Genomic DNA, 16,962 nt, shown 5'->3' with positions numbered 1-16,962 from the left:
AGCCAAGGGCAGAGGTGAGTTTGTGCACTGACTTCAGTGCACAAAAGGCTTCAAAGTGCAAGAAAAAAAAGGCAAGAAAATAAACTGAATTTCAAGCACACAGGACTGAAAATGTAAGTGACTGAGAGGGAATTGGTGGGTAAGCCAAGGCTTAGGATCCACCTTGTGTCCTAATCAAATGACATGTTTCTAGGTTGTGTTTGATCCTATGCATACATCTAGAAATAGAAGAATACTAAATTGCTCACTAGCTTGCCCCTAGCATTGGCTGTCTTTTGACAGTACAGCCAATCACAGGCTCTATGAGCATTGGTATCTCCCATTTGCTCAATCAAAACATACAAGGAAATAACTATCCTAGCAACCTGTCAAAAGACAATACACAAGGCTTCAACTGAGCCTTAGCTTAGTGCTATTTAGCTCATGCTAAACATGGATAAAGCAATAACATTCATCATAAGTGATAATTCAAACACAACTAGCAACATTTGAGATAACTAAAAACATATGCAATTTTCAACTGTTAACTGATAAGCACTGAAATTGAAATTCATTAAAATTTTGTGACAAATTCTCTACTGGCTAGTCCAGAGAGATATACAGTGTCCTTCACACACTCCACATAACACCAATTTATACCCAATTACACATTTAGGGTTTTCCCCCAATTTTCCCCAAAATCAGAAAATCAGGTGAAATTGATTTACCTAATGTTGATGAGATACTCGCTCCATCTCGTCGACCCACTCTTCTTCTGCTTCTTCTCGTTCCTCTCATGCTCCAATTGTTGCTTTAATCATCACTTATATCCCCAATTTCTCACCTAGGGTTTCAGTGAGCAGAGAGATGAGAAATTGGAGAAATTAGTGATGTTAAAGAGATAGTACGTGATGGTGATGATGGGCTTAGGTAGAGTAGATTTGGGGAGAAGATAGTGGAGTGATTTGGGGGAAGGTAGTGGTGATGGAGACGGACATGGTGGTACTGTTGCAGAGAGGGGGGGGAAGATGGTGGAGAGGGGCTCGACTGTTTTGGGAAGAAGGGGGTGTTTGGCTAATGGGTGTAGGGTTCGGGTACTAGGGTGTTGAGCAGGTGTAGAGGATTTTGATGTTTCGCGCAGCTGGACCGATGGATGGGAAGATGGTAGGTGGATCTGACGGCGATGCGGAGGCAGGCGATGAGCGACCGTCGGATGAAGAGATACAACGAAACGAACGGTACTTGATGGAGTTAGGTACTGTAGTGTAGGGCGGAGATATCAAACTTCGATGCACAGCAAGGGAGCGACCGTCGGATGCTTCTGAGAACTGATCTGACGGCTGAAGACGCAAGCGGGTATGGATTTGGGTTTTAGGCTTTTGGGTATAGAATATGGGTTTGGGAAATGAGTTTGGGATTGGAAAACCTTGAGCCCACTTCTTCTTTAAGAACAACTTTCTTCTTCTTGAGCCCATTTCCAGCTTTTTGGACGTGCGCTCCATTCTTTGCGGCCTCCTTGCGTAATTTCTCCCGGCTTTTCACCACTTTTCTGCTCTTTTTGCTCCGCAACTCATCCAATCTTTATTTATTACCTAAAAATGCAAAATTAAGTAAGAAAAATATTTATTCTTGAAAACAATGAAAATACAGAATATGGGATAAAATGTAGAATTAATGCACAAAGGATGAGTTAAAATGCCAACGAAAAGGGATAGATATATACATTATTTGGCACTCATCAGATGGATAACAAAAACTTTTGGTAACAGTTTCTTTAAAGTTTTCGCCACGCTTTGTTCAACCCTCACAACGCTTTCTTCAACATCTTGTCACGGTTTCTTCAAGCTTCGCAACGGTTTCTCCAACCTTGTAACGGTTTCTTCAACCCTCGCAACGGTTTCTTCAACCCAAACTTTTATTCTCTTTTTTTCTTTTCTTTTTTGCTGCTGAATTTCGCATGGAACTCGTGCATGATTTCTTCCGCGCTTTTCTCAGTGGTAAAACACGATTGTTTTCACGAATCCCCTTAGTCGGCGCCAATGTTTGCACCAAGAAATATTTCCATGCAGTAAACACGATTGATGATGATGATTTATGTGTAATTAGGGTTAAGTTACTAATGAAGAAAAATAAAGAAGACAGATTTAACGTGGTTCGGCGATTGATGCCTACATCCACGGACGAAATCCCCTTAGGGAGAGATATTTTATTAATAAGTATTACAATGTTTTTCTCTGATTCTGAAAACCACCCTCCCTTTCCTTCTACCAGGGTGTCCCTATTTATACAGGTGAATAATTAATTTCAAGATAAACTTAAATGGCATTAATCTCCCTGCATGCCTCCTGGAATTAAACGTGCATGAAACTGCCTGCATGCCTCCTTGAATTAACTCTGCATGAAACTTCCTACATGCCTATTGACTTGCCCTGCATACCTCCTGGCATTAATCTGCCCTGCATTCCTCCTTGTATTGATTTGCGGGTCTCCCGTGTATTTTATACACGGTACAAACAAGAATCTATTCCAGAAACACAATTGGATAATGGGAGGAATGCTAATGTTAGTAAGATTCAATATGGAGAGACCCATATTTATTAAGCAAATTCTGGAAAATTTGGAATGGGATAGTCATGTTTGATTTAGCTAATGTGAAGGTTGATTCTAGCAAACAAATGGAAACCATATAAAATACAATTGAACTGCTTATGGAAGTGAGTTTCAATTTTAGGACTCAAAATTTAAGTAAAGACCAACAAGTTCAGAGGATTTTTACAGAAATTATTGTGAGGCATAAAAGGATCATGATCAATGTAAGGGAAGATCAGGTAGTGGAAACTACAGTTGCAGTCTTGTAGGGGGCTAACAGGTTAATGAATTCCCTAGTCATAACATGGAATTCTAGCGGTTTGAATGCAATAGAGAAACTTAAATATTTGAAGGAGATAGCGAAGAAATCCATGCTAGTGGTTGTGGTGATTCTGAAAACAGGGGGTACCAAGTACACCACCAACTTTTTCGTTCGACAAACTATATGGACAAAACCTAATATAATTGCAACTAGACCAACTTAATGATCCTTGACATTTGAGTTTATGTCTCTATATGTTCTCAATCAGAAAGTCTTGACAACGGAGTATGTGAGCCTAATTATTAAGAAGAGTACTTGCACATTCTCAAAAATCAATATCCATATTAATCTAGTCGTATTCAAATAATCCAATCGGTTTTGGAGTCAAGTGGAGCTCTTGGATTCATTGGAGTATCTCCTCAGCTCAATCTTCAGTACTAGTCAATGAAAGCTCCACATCAAAATTCAAGCACCTAAAAGGCTTGAGGCAAGGTGATTCTAAATCACCATTCCTATTCATTCTAGTAACAGAAAGTTTTACAAAGTTGCTAAAAAGAAGTGAGGAGTTGAACATGATTAGTGGATTCAACATTCATCCTCAAATATCAGTGTCACATCTATAATTTACAGATGACACTTTAAATTTTATGGATGTTAAGGAAGAGGTGGTATAAAATTTTAATTAATGACTTTGCAAGTCTATGAAGCTATTACTGGTCCAATAGTTAACTTTGAGAAAAACTTTGTGATCAACACATATATGCCACTAGGAGCATCTTTTAGGCAAAACAACATTTGGGATCCAATACTGTATAAGTTTAGCAAGAAGTCAGCTCCTTGGAGAAGGACATTTCTATCTAAAGCTCAAAGAGTAATTCTCATTATAAGTGCCCTCTCCAGCTTGCATATCTACTTTATGTTACTACTTCAACTTCCAACAACAATTGAAAATAAGATGACTCAACTCATGAGAAATTTTCTCTGGGGATCTTCAACTGTTTACAGAAAAAATTAACTAGGTTGCACGGGATAAAATTATCAAACCAAAGGAAATGGGAGGTTTAACTATAAGAAGTCTCAGAGGCACAATTAAAACTCTTATGGTAAATGGAGTTGGAGATATGCCAAAGAAAAAGAATCTCCGTGGAGGAAGATCATTCAACTGAAATCAAAGTCAGATGCAGTAGATTTATGTCTAGAAAATTACAAATCAGTTCATGAAAGAGGTTTTTGGAAAGGCATCCAACAGGCAAAAGACTTGATACAAGGAAATGCTAATTTTCAGCTGGGAATGAAAGAGATATCAAGTTCTGGCTTGACTCTTGGAAAGGTAATACACCTCCTTGTCTTGCTTTCCTAACGCTGACAAAGCAGCTATTGCAAAAGGGCCAAATAGCTGATTTAGTTTTTCAAGGGAGATGGAGGATAAGTCTGAAAGGACATCCAAACACTAAAATGCTTGATGATTTCAACAGGTTCATTACTTTCTTACGTGATCCAACAGTTCTAAAATATGATGAAGAAGATGCAATTAGCTTCATTAATTCCGTATACACTGCAAGATAGTGTTATCTATGCTGGTTATCACGTTCTCACCTCAACAGCTTATTGTATGACTTCAAATATGTGTGGAAGAAAAATGTGCCCCCCAAAGCTCAATTTTTGTTCGGCTAGCTGTGCAGAATGCCATTCCTATACATTCAAGAAGTGTAGTGCTGCTTCTGTGATAGCTCCGAGGAGTCTGTGAACCACACTTTACTCAAATGCTCTTTCTCTTATGATATCTGAAGATATTTCACTTCCATAATGGATACCTCGTAGAACAATCAACTCACAGTTATATGGCAATTTCAGCTCTGGCATATAAGCAATGACTATTCTCTCCTTAGGAAAGTGTGGTAAGGCCAAAGAAGAGATCATCAGTGTGATCAATAGATGGATCTATCATTGGGGGACCATTAGGAATTGGTTTAGTTTTAGTTCTTTTAATGATTTAATCCTAAACCGGAAAGTCGTTTTTGGGTGGTAACCGTTTAGCGTGACTGTTGTATTGGCCTGACGTCGGGCTTTAATTTTTCTTTTCCTTAATAAAATCTTATAGGTTGTTTGGATAGAACATCAGAAATAGCTTTTGAACTTTTAGAAATCAAAAAGTCAGAAGTTAGTTTATCTGTCAGATTTCAAAACGACTTCTAGAAAGTCGAAAAGTTAACTTTTTGTGAAGCAAAATAGTTTTGCTTTTGACTTCGATTTCTGGAAAGGCAGAAGTTAGAAACAGATTTGTATCCAAACGTGCTATTAACCTTTGTTGATCGCAAAAAAAAAGTAAAATATTTCCTATGCAGCCTTGGACAAATATCGTATGATTTTTGTTAAAGGGAGAGCAAATAGGGATCTGAGAAGAGCGAAAATTGTAACCAACTCGCTGACTAGGTTAATTTAATAAATTTATTTTGACTCAGAACAAAATAACCTCATTGGGACACGCTCCCTTCACACATTTACAACCGAAACACATTTGTTAACCTAAAATGAAATTTCATAAATCAAATTCACAACAAACCTCCATTAGAATTCCTACTGTTAAATTTCTACAAGGATGAGAATTCCATCTCCTTAATTTGTTGATGACTTGATGCACTCCTAAGAAAAACGATGTGAGATGATCTGGTATACAAAGAATAATAAGATCAATAGAGTTCATCGATGCAAACCTAGTAGTATGTTGTAACATAATAAAATTTTAGCAATCAGTACGGGTAATTTGGCATTCCTCAAATGACGTAAGGGAAATTATGCCCTACATAAGTTTCCTTCCATGATAAAATCAACACAAGGTTTATTCCCTAAGAGAAAAAACGTCAGGACAGAACAAAAGCCGTACACAGCCAATAATAATTATTGATTCTAACATGCCCTAATATTTCCATTTCATACTAAGTCTTCATTGCAATTGGAGCTTTCAAGGTGGATAAAGATGTTCATGTCTATTTAACAGGAAAAGTAAAACACGTTCTTTTCACCTTTTTTGATCAGAACGTCAAACTGGTTCTTAGAGCAAGTCTTATGGTGGAATCCATCCATCTTCCATCTTCCATGTCACCTCAGCACTCGGAACTGTGGATGAAAGCGCAAGTGTAATGGTGGAATAGTAGAAACGCTATTCTTAATGGAGCTAAAAAAACGCAATTAAGAATGGAGCTAAAAAAACACTATTAAGAATGGAGCTTTTTTCTCAGCCGTTAGATTTCAACAACTCATGTTAAATCTACGGATAAAAAAAACGCAATTCTTAATGGCGTTTTTTTAGCTCTATTCTTATTAGCGTTTAACGCTATTTTTATTGGCGTTCAGATGGATTCCACGAACCTTTCCACGAAATCGTGGAACCTTGCTTGGATTTTCTGCGGAAGACCCCAACTTGGAAGCCACTAGACTTGACATTCCATGGTTTTTCCACACTTGGAATAGTTTGGATTCCACCATAAGACTTGCTCTTACAATAAAATACACAGATTCAAAATTCAGGAGATAGGGATATTTTAGGAAGGCTGTTATTGGAGCGTCACCATCCAATAGAGGGGCTTCACTTGGATATTTAGTGACCAAAAATCTGGTTATGGGGTACTTTTGATTCCAAACTACCCTTCAATTAAAATTAAAACTTAAAAACAGAAACAAAACCTAATTTATATTCTTCATTCTTCACACTTCAATTGCTCTTCTTCTTCCTCTCCTCTTTCTCTTCATCCTTTTCATCGTAAATCCATTTGAATTCATTTCATCGAACAAACCCATGGTGTATGTAAGGTACTAATCGAACATACCCATCTTTGTTTACTTGTTTTTGTGCTTAAAATAGGTTAGATCGAATGAAATCGAAGTAAAATTAGGGTTTTAGTTACTTTTTGCTAGTGTTACGTCTGGGTACGTTACTAGATTTTTCAACCGTAATTTAGTTTTTGAAGAACTTACGTCTAGGTTTAGTTCAATTCAACCGTAAACTTTGATTTGCATGTTGTATTACGTCTAGGTTTAGTTGAATTCCAACCGTAATTTTCAATTTTACGTCTAGGTTTAGTTGAATTCCAACCGTAATTTTCAATTTTACGTCTAGGTTTAGTTTACTGAATTTTCCTTTCGTCAACCTAGCCGTAAATTTCAATTTTACGTCCAGGTTCCTTTTAATTCCAGCCGTAGAAATTGATTTTACGTCCAGGTTTGGGTTGATTCCAACCGTAGAAATTGGTTTTACGTCCAGGTTTGGATTGATTCCAACCGTAGAATTAATTATTATCTAATGAAATTAAAATTAACTAAAGGGTTGTTCGGTCATTACAAAATTATTTGAGATAAGGGGTTTTTGATATTACTTTTGGGTGATCCGTTTTTGTCCTATTAGGTGACGCCCCTCTAATAAAATGTGACGTCCCAATAATAACCTTCTATTTTAATCTCATGAAAACAAAAAACTGACTCACCTTATGAATCAACCTGGTCAGCGAGTTGACTATGATTTTGCGATCCTCGGATCCATTATTACTCTCACTATAACAAAAATCATATCGTATAAAACGTTCCATTTACACTAGAAGTACGCGAACTTACAAAGTAAAGTGTATACAACCGGATGAGCATGACACATCCCCCTGATTTAAACTGAGAGAGGAGACTTAAAATTCTGTTCTATCTCCCCAAATTCTCAATTTCGCAATTGCAGTGAAGCATGTATCATCCTTCAAGAGGAGGTGTTCGTGGTGGCAGAGATCGTAAGTCCTCTCTTTCTAGGGTTTATTTTATATTTTATCTCCCCATGTTTGTTAATTTTGTTAAATCAGTAAAGAGTTTTTTGATTTCTCTACCTTTGATGATGCTATGTGAAACCCTAATTTTAGTTCATGATTAATTTATAAGATCGTCTTTTGATGAACAAGATTAGGGCGTTGTCTATTGGATGCAAAATTAGGGTTTGTTAAATGGCTCAGATTCTATATGTAAATCTTTATTCTTTTCTTTTCTTTGCACTTGCGTAGTTTGCACTTGTACCTTTAGAAATAGTTTCTCTATCATATGAAATGATCATTCGTACTGTTTCAAGATCCGAGGAATGATAAGTTTGGAATTGAAGTATAGTGTAGGAGAAGGAAACAATCCGACCAGAAATTTAGATACCTTGCAGTGTTGTACTGTTCACAGAATGTTTAGGCTATGACTAATTCGAAGCTCCTTCACTTCTCGTTGTTGTTTCCCTACTGTTTTCCTTTTTATGAAAAAAGTAGAACTGACGCCGGTATTACAGTAATGAGTGGATATTAAGAAGCAATAATGGAAGTTCTTGTTATCGATAAAATAAGGATAAGGGAAATTCTGACTTGCTTTTGGGCCCCTAAAGGTCAATGGGTTAGGGTGTTTTTTCTCCTGTTGCCGCTAATAGAAATCTACATTGTTTGAGATATGAAAGTGTGTTCCTGTGGTTTATTCTTGCTTGTTTTTCTTTTCTTCTGCGTTCTAATTTTTGTTTGTCTCTAATTGTGGTTTTGCAGAGTTTAAATGGGATGACGTGAAGGTCGACAAGCATCGTGAGAACTATCTTGGTCATAGTATCAAGGCCCCAGTTGGGAGATGGCAGAAAGGTAGTATACTGAATCCTGACTTTACTCTCATGCAATTGACGCAGTGGCACAAAGATTTTGTGCAGTTTTTTTTTTTGTGATAATATATCCAGGTTCCGCTTTTAAAATTGTACCAGGAACTGGAAATATTCAAGTGTATTTACTTCGATATTGCCGGGATTGAGATTTTAGCTCTCCTACAGTTGCATCTTGTGTGCCACAACCTACAAGTAGGCAGTAGATATGATACCTGCCTCAAAATAGAAAATCTTGTCTCTGGAGGCCCTTGAGGGGTTTAGCAGTAGTATTTGATATGAACTACACAATTCAATGCTATTTCTTTTTAATAAGAAGTCTAGTTAGCTTGTGCACATTTAATGTTTTACTCTTCTAAAAGTATTTTTTTTTAAATGAGTTAGAGACACCAATGAACATGAGTTTATATGTGATTTTTCCACAAGAAATCTAGTTGGGTTTTTTATATGTAATGTTGTACTTATTGAGAGGATCTGTTCTCCTTTTACCACAAAATCACACAAATTAGTATACTGTTACGTTAAATAGGAGCGACGAAGGTTTCCACAAAACCTTTTTCCCTGACTTTTGATTATCGGAGCAACGAAGGTTTCCGTAACCACACATGAACTCTTAGTATAATATTGCCACCAGGATTCAGGTTACAGTTCTAGTCACATATGACTTATCAAAAATTCGTTGAAGTTGGCTAATTTGTATTCTGTTTCATTTATTGATAACAGGCAAAGACCTACACTGGTATGCCAAGGACAAGAAATCCCAGGAGGCAGATATGGAAGCTGCAAAAGCCGAGATACAAAGGATCAAAGAAGAAGAAGAACAGGCAATGCGTGAGGCTCTTGGTTTAGCCCCTAAGCGTAGTAATAGACCTCAGGGTAACCGATTAGACAAGCATGAATTCTCCGAGCTCGTGAAGAGAGGGTCTACTGCAGAAGATTTGGGTGCTGGTCATGCTGAAGCAGCTCAGGTTCAAGGTCTTGGCTTTGCAAGGTATGGCTCTGAAAGAAAACTACCCTCGTATTAGTGAGTAAAGTTTAGTTGTTTATCTTCAAACTCATGGCAAATTGGCAATCCTAAAAACTGGTGGTTCAGTGTGGTGGTACCCCAACTTGGGCCGCAATGGTGCATGAAAATCTTTCAGTGTTGCTTCAGATAACTATTTCTGATTGAGGGTTATGGACCTTATGGTTATCCTTTATCAACCGGATCGATCAATCATTTCAATTTGAAGTAGCTCTAAGCATCACTGTAGATTTTTTTCCTTCTAATTTTCATACCAACATATCAGTAGTTGCCAAGGACTTAAAAATGTGATTGGCCTTTAGATCAACACCTGATGATCAGGTTTGTTTCTTCATCTCACCGTGTTTTAACTGATGTTATTTCTCTGTTAATTACAGACCTCCAAAAGGCACTTTGGAAGAGTCAAGCTCTCTTCCACCCAGTCAAAAAGTGGTTCCCACTGAAGTGGTGAATGAAACAATGCAAAAACCACCTGCCCAAGAAAGTGAAGATGAAGATGAAAGCCGAAAGAAAAGGAAACGAGAAGAGAAGAGACAAGAAAAGCACGAGAGGAGACATGAAAGACACGAGAAAAGACATGATAAACATGAGAAAAGACACGATAAACATGAGAAGCGAAGGTCTCGTGATTCCGATGACAAAAACAGTTACAGAGGAGACAAGGAAAAGAGGAGGAGGCATGATTCTGACTGATAAGAAATTGTACCAATCTCCTCCACCCAGTTCACCACTGTATTGTTCATGTCATTCTGTCTTCTTCAAGAATCTTCCAATTGTTGATCTGAACTAAATTTTCGAATCTGTTCCTGTACTCCTCAAAGTTTAGGTCTTGTTTAACAATCCAAATTGGGGGAGTCTGAAGCCATGTTCTGGTTCACAACTTTGCTCTGTAAGTTTGTTTACACAAGAACATAAGCAAAATATCGACTTTGTATAGTAGGTTGATCATTTATGACATTTGAAAATTTTGGGAGACCTATAAGCTAGTTTTGGCTGAACTGATGAACATATTTTTATCTCTGATTATAATCAGTCATCCTCTGATTCGAGGTCTGCTGCGGCGGGTACTTCTGGTTTTGCATAGTAGTACCTGTACAAGTCTTTAGTCTTCGAATCCTCGAGTTCATTATAAAACCATCCCTTTTCTTCGTAGAACTTCCCCGGGGAATCTGCTCTCCACACTTAAAGCGTGGAATCCCAGTCTAAATCTTCTTTACAGTTCTCAAAATACTTCACACTCCCACCCTTAAAGCGTTTTTTTATGGGATCGAGCGAGTCTAAGGGAATCGAGTTGATTTGAACTGGATCACGCTTGAAGTCCCGAAAAACGACAATCATATCTACTTCCCCAGTTTTAAGCTTTGTCAGATTAACAAGCTCAATGTCGAATAAGTGAACCACAAGGTAAGGTTCATCTACAATCCCAACTAGCGAAAAACAATTCAATGCGAAGACGGTTGATGCCTTGGAGGGAAGCTTTCCATGAAATTCTTCCTCCTTGCGAAGCTCAGCACCAGCAAATGGATAACAACAACTGAATCATCATCGTAACATCTCCTCTCCAAGAAATGGAATTGGATATCCTGTCTCTCTTCTGCACCAACCTTGGTGGGGTGATGCAAGTGGAAGTGCAAGAGAGGTGGCATCTTCTTGTCTTGAACTCGAAAGAACGCTTTCTTTATTACATTCGTGTATAAGAAATGGAAATGGAAATCGGGACTGGAGGTTGCATAGAAGTAGAACCCGTTTGCCAACAATGCCTTGTTCCCCTACTTTGGGATAGAAGATTTTGAGGCCAGTTAAAGTTATAACATTGGCCTGTTTATCCATCTGCAGGTTTTTGCTTTTTGATACTACATGTTTTGTCTCAGACTGAAGAAGATACTCTTCCAAGAATCTCCATTTAGCGTTTCTATCTAATTTGACACCGAGTCTTGCCTGAATAAGCCTGCGCGAAACATCCTGTACAGACCTGGAGATATCCTCCTGCACTTCCTCCTCAGTACGTTTATCCCCGGGTACCTTTCTCCGGCTTCCTTTCTGGCCTTGGCAAAACATTCGGTTTCAATTGGGCATTCAGGCAATGTCATCGACAAGTTATGTAAAGCTAATTCTGAGTCTTCTGGATTTTCATCCAACTCAAACCAATTCCAATCCTTAGTGTAATCAGAAAGCATTCCGATACTGTTTTTATTTATTTTTGAAGGCATTCTGATAATTATTAACGTACTGAAAACGTAAAGATCCAAATATCTAGTGAATAATAAAAACTAGTGCGAAATCAATAGATTCGTAAAAACAATATAACAAAACTAAAAGAATAAATAAATAAATCAAATAATAGTGGTTGTAGAATTCTATAATTCTAGGCGATCTATATAGGCTTCACTGTTTCCTAAAAGTATTATAACTGGAAAAAAGAAAAGCAACTTAAACTAAGAAATAAACCAGGAAAAAATAAAGTCAGGAGTTCAATTCCCACATCAAAAATTTGTATTAGGGCCTATTCATATGCATATGGCAAACATCATGTTTTGCCATATATGCACCCACTATGGGTATGCCAAATTGCCAAACTCATATGCCTATATGTCAGGAATAACATATAGGCATACACGACAGAGTTTCCAGCGAGCGATAGAGTGTCCATCGCTCGATGGTTAAGTCAGCGCTCGCTGGTCTTTAAATCGCCAGCGCTAGTCAAGCTACCGCTCGGCTCTCTGATCATCGCTTATCAGATCTTCATCCAACGGCTATTATTTCTCCCCCCCTATAAATACCTAATTTCAATCTCATTTCAACTCAGACTAGAATTTCTAAATCTCTCTAGAATTTCTCAATCTTCTTCTTCAAATCTAAAACAATCACACCTTCTCTATAATTCTTTATTTCTTGAAATATGGATTCACAATCTCAAAGTCAAGACAAAGGCAATGCTAGAAAAAACAAAGTCCATGGTGCAAAATACAACCTGATATAGGATGAATGCATTTGTCGTACTTATGCAAGTGAGCATTATCTTGTGCATTTCACGAGGACTCAACCCACGATATGGGTCACAAATGATAGCGAACTTGCTCTTCAATTATCTTTCTCACCAGATGCCGAGGCATACGGGATCGACCTTGGAAATCTCGATCAGAGTACACACAATTGGGAAGAAAATAATCGTGCATCAGCTTCTAATGGTAAAATTCCCTCCCTCGTACGTACACCTTCTTGAGAATACTTCTTGTGGCTCTGGAACTCTAGATATTTGGCCCGTATGTACTAGCATCAAAATGTCCATGAGTTTATTATCTTCAGCTTCCTCATCGTCAAGTTCTTGCAACCTCCTTCGATGCATTTCTTGTTGTAATCTAAACCGATTCATAATAATATTCCTCTCTTCATTGGATCTCACCATTGATGATTATGAAATTTAAAATGAGAATAGGGATAGAGAAATTGGTGAAATATAGGTTGAAGTAGGTGTGAGTACCTTGGAGAAATACGATGGCGTATATATAGGAACCAGTAGGGGGCAAATAGCCGTTGCAAAATATCCAGTGGTCGATATAATTAATATCGCCGGTGATACTATTTATATCACTTGTTTTAATGTATGACACAAGCGATAATCTCAATATCGCCAGCGTTATTCACAATATCGTTCGTTAGAATGTCTATCGCTTATTGATTTTCCCATAATGATGCAATTGGTTTGTCATGCCATCTAGTATGCCAAACAGCCTTTTTTTGGCATGTGCATGGAAATAGGCCTTAGTCTAGTTATAGTTAGTGGCAGGTTTGGCCTAACAGTACAGCCAGTCCGACCGCCTGGATTCAGGTAGAAGCCTGGGTCCAGCTTCTGCATTAAACAAAGAAGCGAAAAGAATATTTAAATTAAAAAAACAGATTAGAAATTTAGAACTAGAAAATAGGAAAGAAATAGAAAAAGAAAGAAAAAAAAATATAGAAGTCTCTTATATCCGGACTAGATTGCTTTAATTCTCGTCAGTCTCTTCAGTTTCTCCGTCCATACCAAAAAACAAAACCCTAGTTCCCTTGATCAATTTCAGTCTTTCAGAGAGCGTGTTTAAAGCTAATTCAAAAATGGTGTCTGCAAATAAGGAAATGGCTGTTTTTTGCTTCGACACTCTGCTTGCACATTTCAACAACAGTGAAGAAGCTCCTGTACCAGCTTTTCAGGACGGCCAACAGTAAGCAACTAATCAATTTTTCAAAATTTCGTTTCATTTTGGGTTTTCTTTTTTAATTTTTTTTTTAGTATTTGATACTTGATTCTCAAATTGCATGTCTTTGTTTCAACTCAAACTGGTATGAAAAAAATTAGTACCTATATTATTTTTGATTGGTTCTCTAATGTGATTACGTTATGGTATTGTTTGAACATGAAACTGCAAATCATAAATTTTATGGGTTTTGCTGGATTTGGGTCTTTTTAAATTCATATTTTCTGTTGTGGGGTTTGTTCAAAATTTATAATGCTGAAACTTTAGATTCATGATTTTGTTCTTGTGAGGTGACTGGTTATCTGTAACGTTGCTTCACACTTTCACAGCCCATTGTTTGTCACTTGGAAGAAACTGGTTAATGGCGGGGAGCCTCGTCTTCGAGGGTGTATTGGAACTTTAGAACCACATGCATTGATCGATGGGTTCAGGGACTATGCTTTGACTAGGTAATTTCTTGAAGAACTGTTTTCTTGTTTTGTTTGAATTATTTTGTGCATGTTAAGGTAAGCAAGAAAAGTTCCATCCCCTTCGTAGCTGGTTTTCTTGATGGCTGTGTTATGTATTCTTTTAGCTTCCTCTTATACTTTTGATTTAATGTTGCGTTGCAATTTGAAAAGGATGTCAGGTACTAGTGACTAGTCTAATCATGGCCGAGTTTCTTTTACAATCCCGTCCTGTATTATCACCATATCTTCAGTGCCTAGGCACATCCGTACATGTTAAAAAGTGCTGCATGCTGCAAATATTTTTCTCCAGGATTTTTACATGAGATTCAATCTTTTCTGTCAAACTTCGTTATATCTGTGCAAAATTCTCCATAATAGGAGAGGAAATCTTTTAGAGAAAAATGCTGGTTATAAGGAATCCCATAACCATCTATCATTTGCTAAATTTTCTTGCCTTGGATTCTATTTCAAGAGAGAGTTAGGACAATTTCTCGTCTTATTTTGCCAAAACTAGGCTGGGCACTTCGTTTCTTCGAGAATTTGGCTAGTATCATACATTTCCTTTATTGCTTGTACTGAAAATAGGTAGTCTCTTAAATTCCTTCCATTGAGGTTGTATGTGATTGAAAACATTTGGTCACCATTTTCATAACCTTTGCTATTTACATTATCAGCTTGTGAGTGATATTGTCTGTCGTCTCTTGCAGTGCTCTTAGGGATCGCCGATTCTCCCCGATACAGCCGGAAGAATTACCTGTTTTGGAATGTACAGTTTCTGTTTTGACGGACTATGAAACTGCTTCAGACTATCTTGATTGGGAGGTCTGTTATTCTACCCTTAGAATTTAATTCCTTTTACTAGTACCAAATCCCTGTACGTTACGTACAATTACTCGCACAACTGGCAAAAAATAAATAATCCCTGATCGTTTTTATTTGATTTTCAGGGTTAGTTATGCTTTTACTACGGTTAAACCTCGTAGGTTCAGCTATTTGTGGCCTGGGCTAATTCTATATGCTTGGCGCTATGTTCTACCTTACCCTAGTTGCATCTAAACATAAAGAAAGACTTGGTATATGCGCCTGGTGCAACCAAGATTAAGTGTTAATAGCTACAATGGTTATTATGAAAATTTTCATTTTCTCATTAGTGTGATTGAAAATCTACAAAACATCACAGAAAATGACGTGGAGCTGTTATAATTTTGAAAATGAGTTGACTATGTACTGGAAAGTTGGAGTCCCTGATTGATGTTTTGTTTATTCAACCTAGTTAGTTTCTAATATCAGTTGTTTTTTGGTTTAGGTTGGAACCCATGGTATTATTATTAAGTTTGTCGATGCTGATTATAACGTGAGACGAAGCGGTACATACTTGCCTGAAGTAGCAGAGCAACAAGGTATGTGTTTCCTTCCTTAAAAGCTCATGTCTGTTCATTTGATCTGGTAAATTTATCCAAACAAAGTGCATGTTAGTTCGTGGTAGCATTATGAATCACTGTTTGTGAAAACAAGTTACATATGCAGAACATCTGATAATGTCCTTGCTATTAGGTTGTCAAATACAGTTCTGGAACATCCCAAACAGTGGTGTAAGAAATAAAATTTTGTCGGTATTCTAGTGATGCTATGCTTGTTTTTAGAATTCGTTTACGTCCAGAATTACGTTGTTAGATTCAACAGTCAACATCTGAATTTGAATATAAGCCATTGAAACTTGAAAGTAAAATTCCTATCTTTTTTAATTGATCTGAATCTTGAATAGAAGACGCTGAAAATGAAGTTCAATCTTTTTAAATTGACTGGTATTGGGATCTCCTTTTTAATTAATTTTTCATGTATGGCCATTTATGATTTCAGGATGGACACAAACTGAGGCAATCGATTCTCTGATGCGTAAAGCTGGCTATAACGGTGCAATCACGGAGCCATTGAGGAAGCAAATTCAGCTGACTCGTTACAAGAGCACGATTTACACCATGAGCTACAATGACTACATGTCCTACATTAAGACAACCAGAGGTGAGACCCCTTCAGCAGTCGGGTCTCAAACCTAGTAACCGTTGATCTTTCCCTACAGCTGCATAAATTCTCAGCTGTTTAGGTTATTTAAACTAATCAATCCGATAGTTGGGTCGGCAGAGGATTTTAGTTTCTCTCCTTCCAACTGCTTTAGTGCTTTAACCATTGTTAAACTATTTCTTCATCCATCACTCGTCCCAGTCGAAACTCACAGGGATGAAACTGGTTAGTGAGATAGACCTCTTTGATTTGTAGTTTAATAATTGATTCTTACCCGATGTTATCATTTCTTGTCAGCATCATGTTATATGAATTGTGGCTTAAGAGGCCGCCTTACCTGCAGGGTTGTGGTTCTTATGTCACTAGTTGAAATCCAAGTTAGGTGCTAACTGGAACCAGAAAAATGTGCATTCTAGTTTGCTTTTCCCAAGTAGGTTGAGCCGTTATGGTGTAAAAGTTGGCGAGGATACTTCCTTTTGCCTACGTGCCAACATCACATTTCCTTAAATGTCCGGCCCTAACTGCAACTTGGAAGTTGGTTTGGAAAGCTCTTTTTAACTACCGAATGGTCAAAGTTCCTAGATCCGTCTTCCCCACGTTGTACCCACATTTTTTTGTACTATATTCCCGAAACACCCCTTGATACTTTCTCTTTTTCCACCCCAACTTTAGTTGACGCATCCCCCACTGTCACTTGACTGGGGTCTCCAGAGGAAAGTCTGATTTTGCTCGTCCACACAGGGGATGATACAAGT

General features: G+C 37.6%; 2 protein-coding genes across 2 annotated transcripts; both read left to right on the top strand.

Annotated features, from left to right (window-relative positions):
• Positions 1-7,412: 7,412 nt before the first annotated feature.
• On the top strand, positions 7,413-10,480 carry LOC113307658 (multiple myeloma tumor-associated protein 2 homolog). Its single transcript, XM_026556107.1, has 4 exons — positions 7,413-7,599; positions 8,374-8,463; positions 9,201-9,468; positions 9,879-10,480. Exons 1-4 carry the CDS (start codon positions 7,557-7,559, stop codon positions 10,192-10,194), a joined length of 717 nt encoding a protein of 238 aa, XP_026411892.1. The 5' UTR covers positions 7,413-7,556; the 3' UTR covers positions 10,195-10,480.
• A 2,924-nt stretch (positions 10,481-13,404) lies between these two features.
• LOC113313493 (uncharacterized protein At2g38710-like) lies at positions 13,405-16,549 on the top strand. The gene is made up of 5 exons (XM_026562275.1): positions 13,405-13,703; positions 14,066-14,185; positions 14,893-15,007; positions 15,492-15,585; positions 16,046-16,549. The coding sequence occupies exons 1-5, from the start codon at positions 13,597-13,599 to the stop codon at positions 16,240-16,242; spliced, it is 633 nt and encodes a 210-aa protein (XP_026418060.1). The 5' UTR covers positions 13,405-13,596; the 3' UTR covers positions 16,243-16,549.
• Positions 16,550-16,962: the final 413 nt, after the last annotated feature.

This window comes from Papaver somniferum, chromosome 9 (assembly GCF_003573695.1).
Source record: "Papaver somniferum cultivar HN1 chromosome 9, ASM357369v1, whole genome shotgun sequence".
Lineage (NCBI taxonomy): Eukaryota > Viridiplantae > Streptophyta > Magnoliopsida > Ranunculales > Papaveraceae > Papaver > Papaver somniferum.
Note: the sequence above shows the minus strand (reverse complement) of the source record. Positions and strands in the feature narration are given on the sequence as shown.

Coding starts and splice junctions, on each gene's coding strand:
- LOC113307658 (XM_026556107.1), top strand. CDS start 7,557: ATGTATCATCCTTCAAGAGGAGGTGTTCGTGGTGGCAGAGATC. Junction 7,600..8,373: donor TGTTCGTGGTGGCAGAGATC/GTAAGTCCTCTC, acceptor GTGGTTTTGCAG/AGTTTAAATGGGATGACGTG. Junction 9,469..9,878: donor CAAGGTCTTGGCTTTGCAAG/GTATGGCTCTGA, acceptor TGTTAATTACAG/ACCTCCAAAAGGCACTTTGG.
- LOC113313493 (XM_026562275.1), top strand. CDS start 13,597: ATGGTGTCTGCAAATAAGGAAATGGCTGTTTTTTGCTTCGACACTCTG. Junction 15,008..15,491: donor CAGACTATCTTGATTGGGAG/GTCTGTTATTCT, acceptor TTTTTGGTTTAG/GTTGGAACCCATGGTATTAT. Junction 15,586..16,045: donor TGAAGTAGCAGAGCAACAAG/GTATGTGTTTCC, acceptor TTATGATTTCAG/GATGGACACAAACTGAGGCA.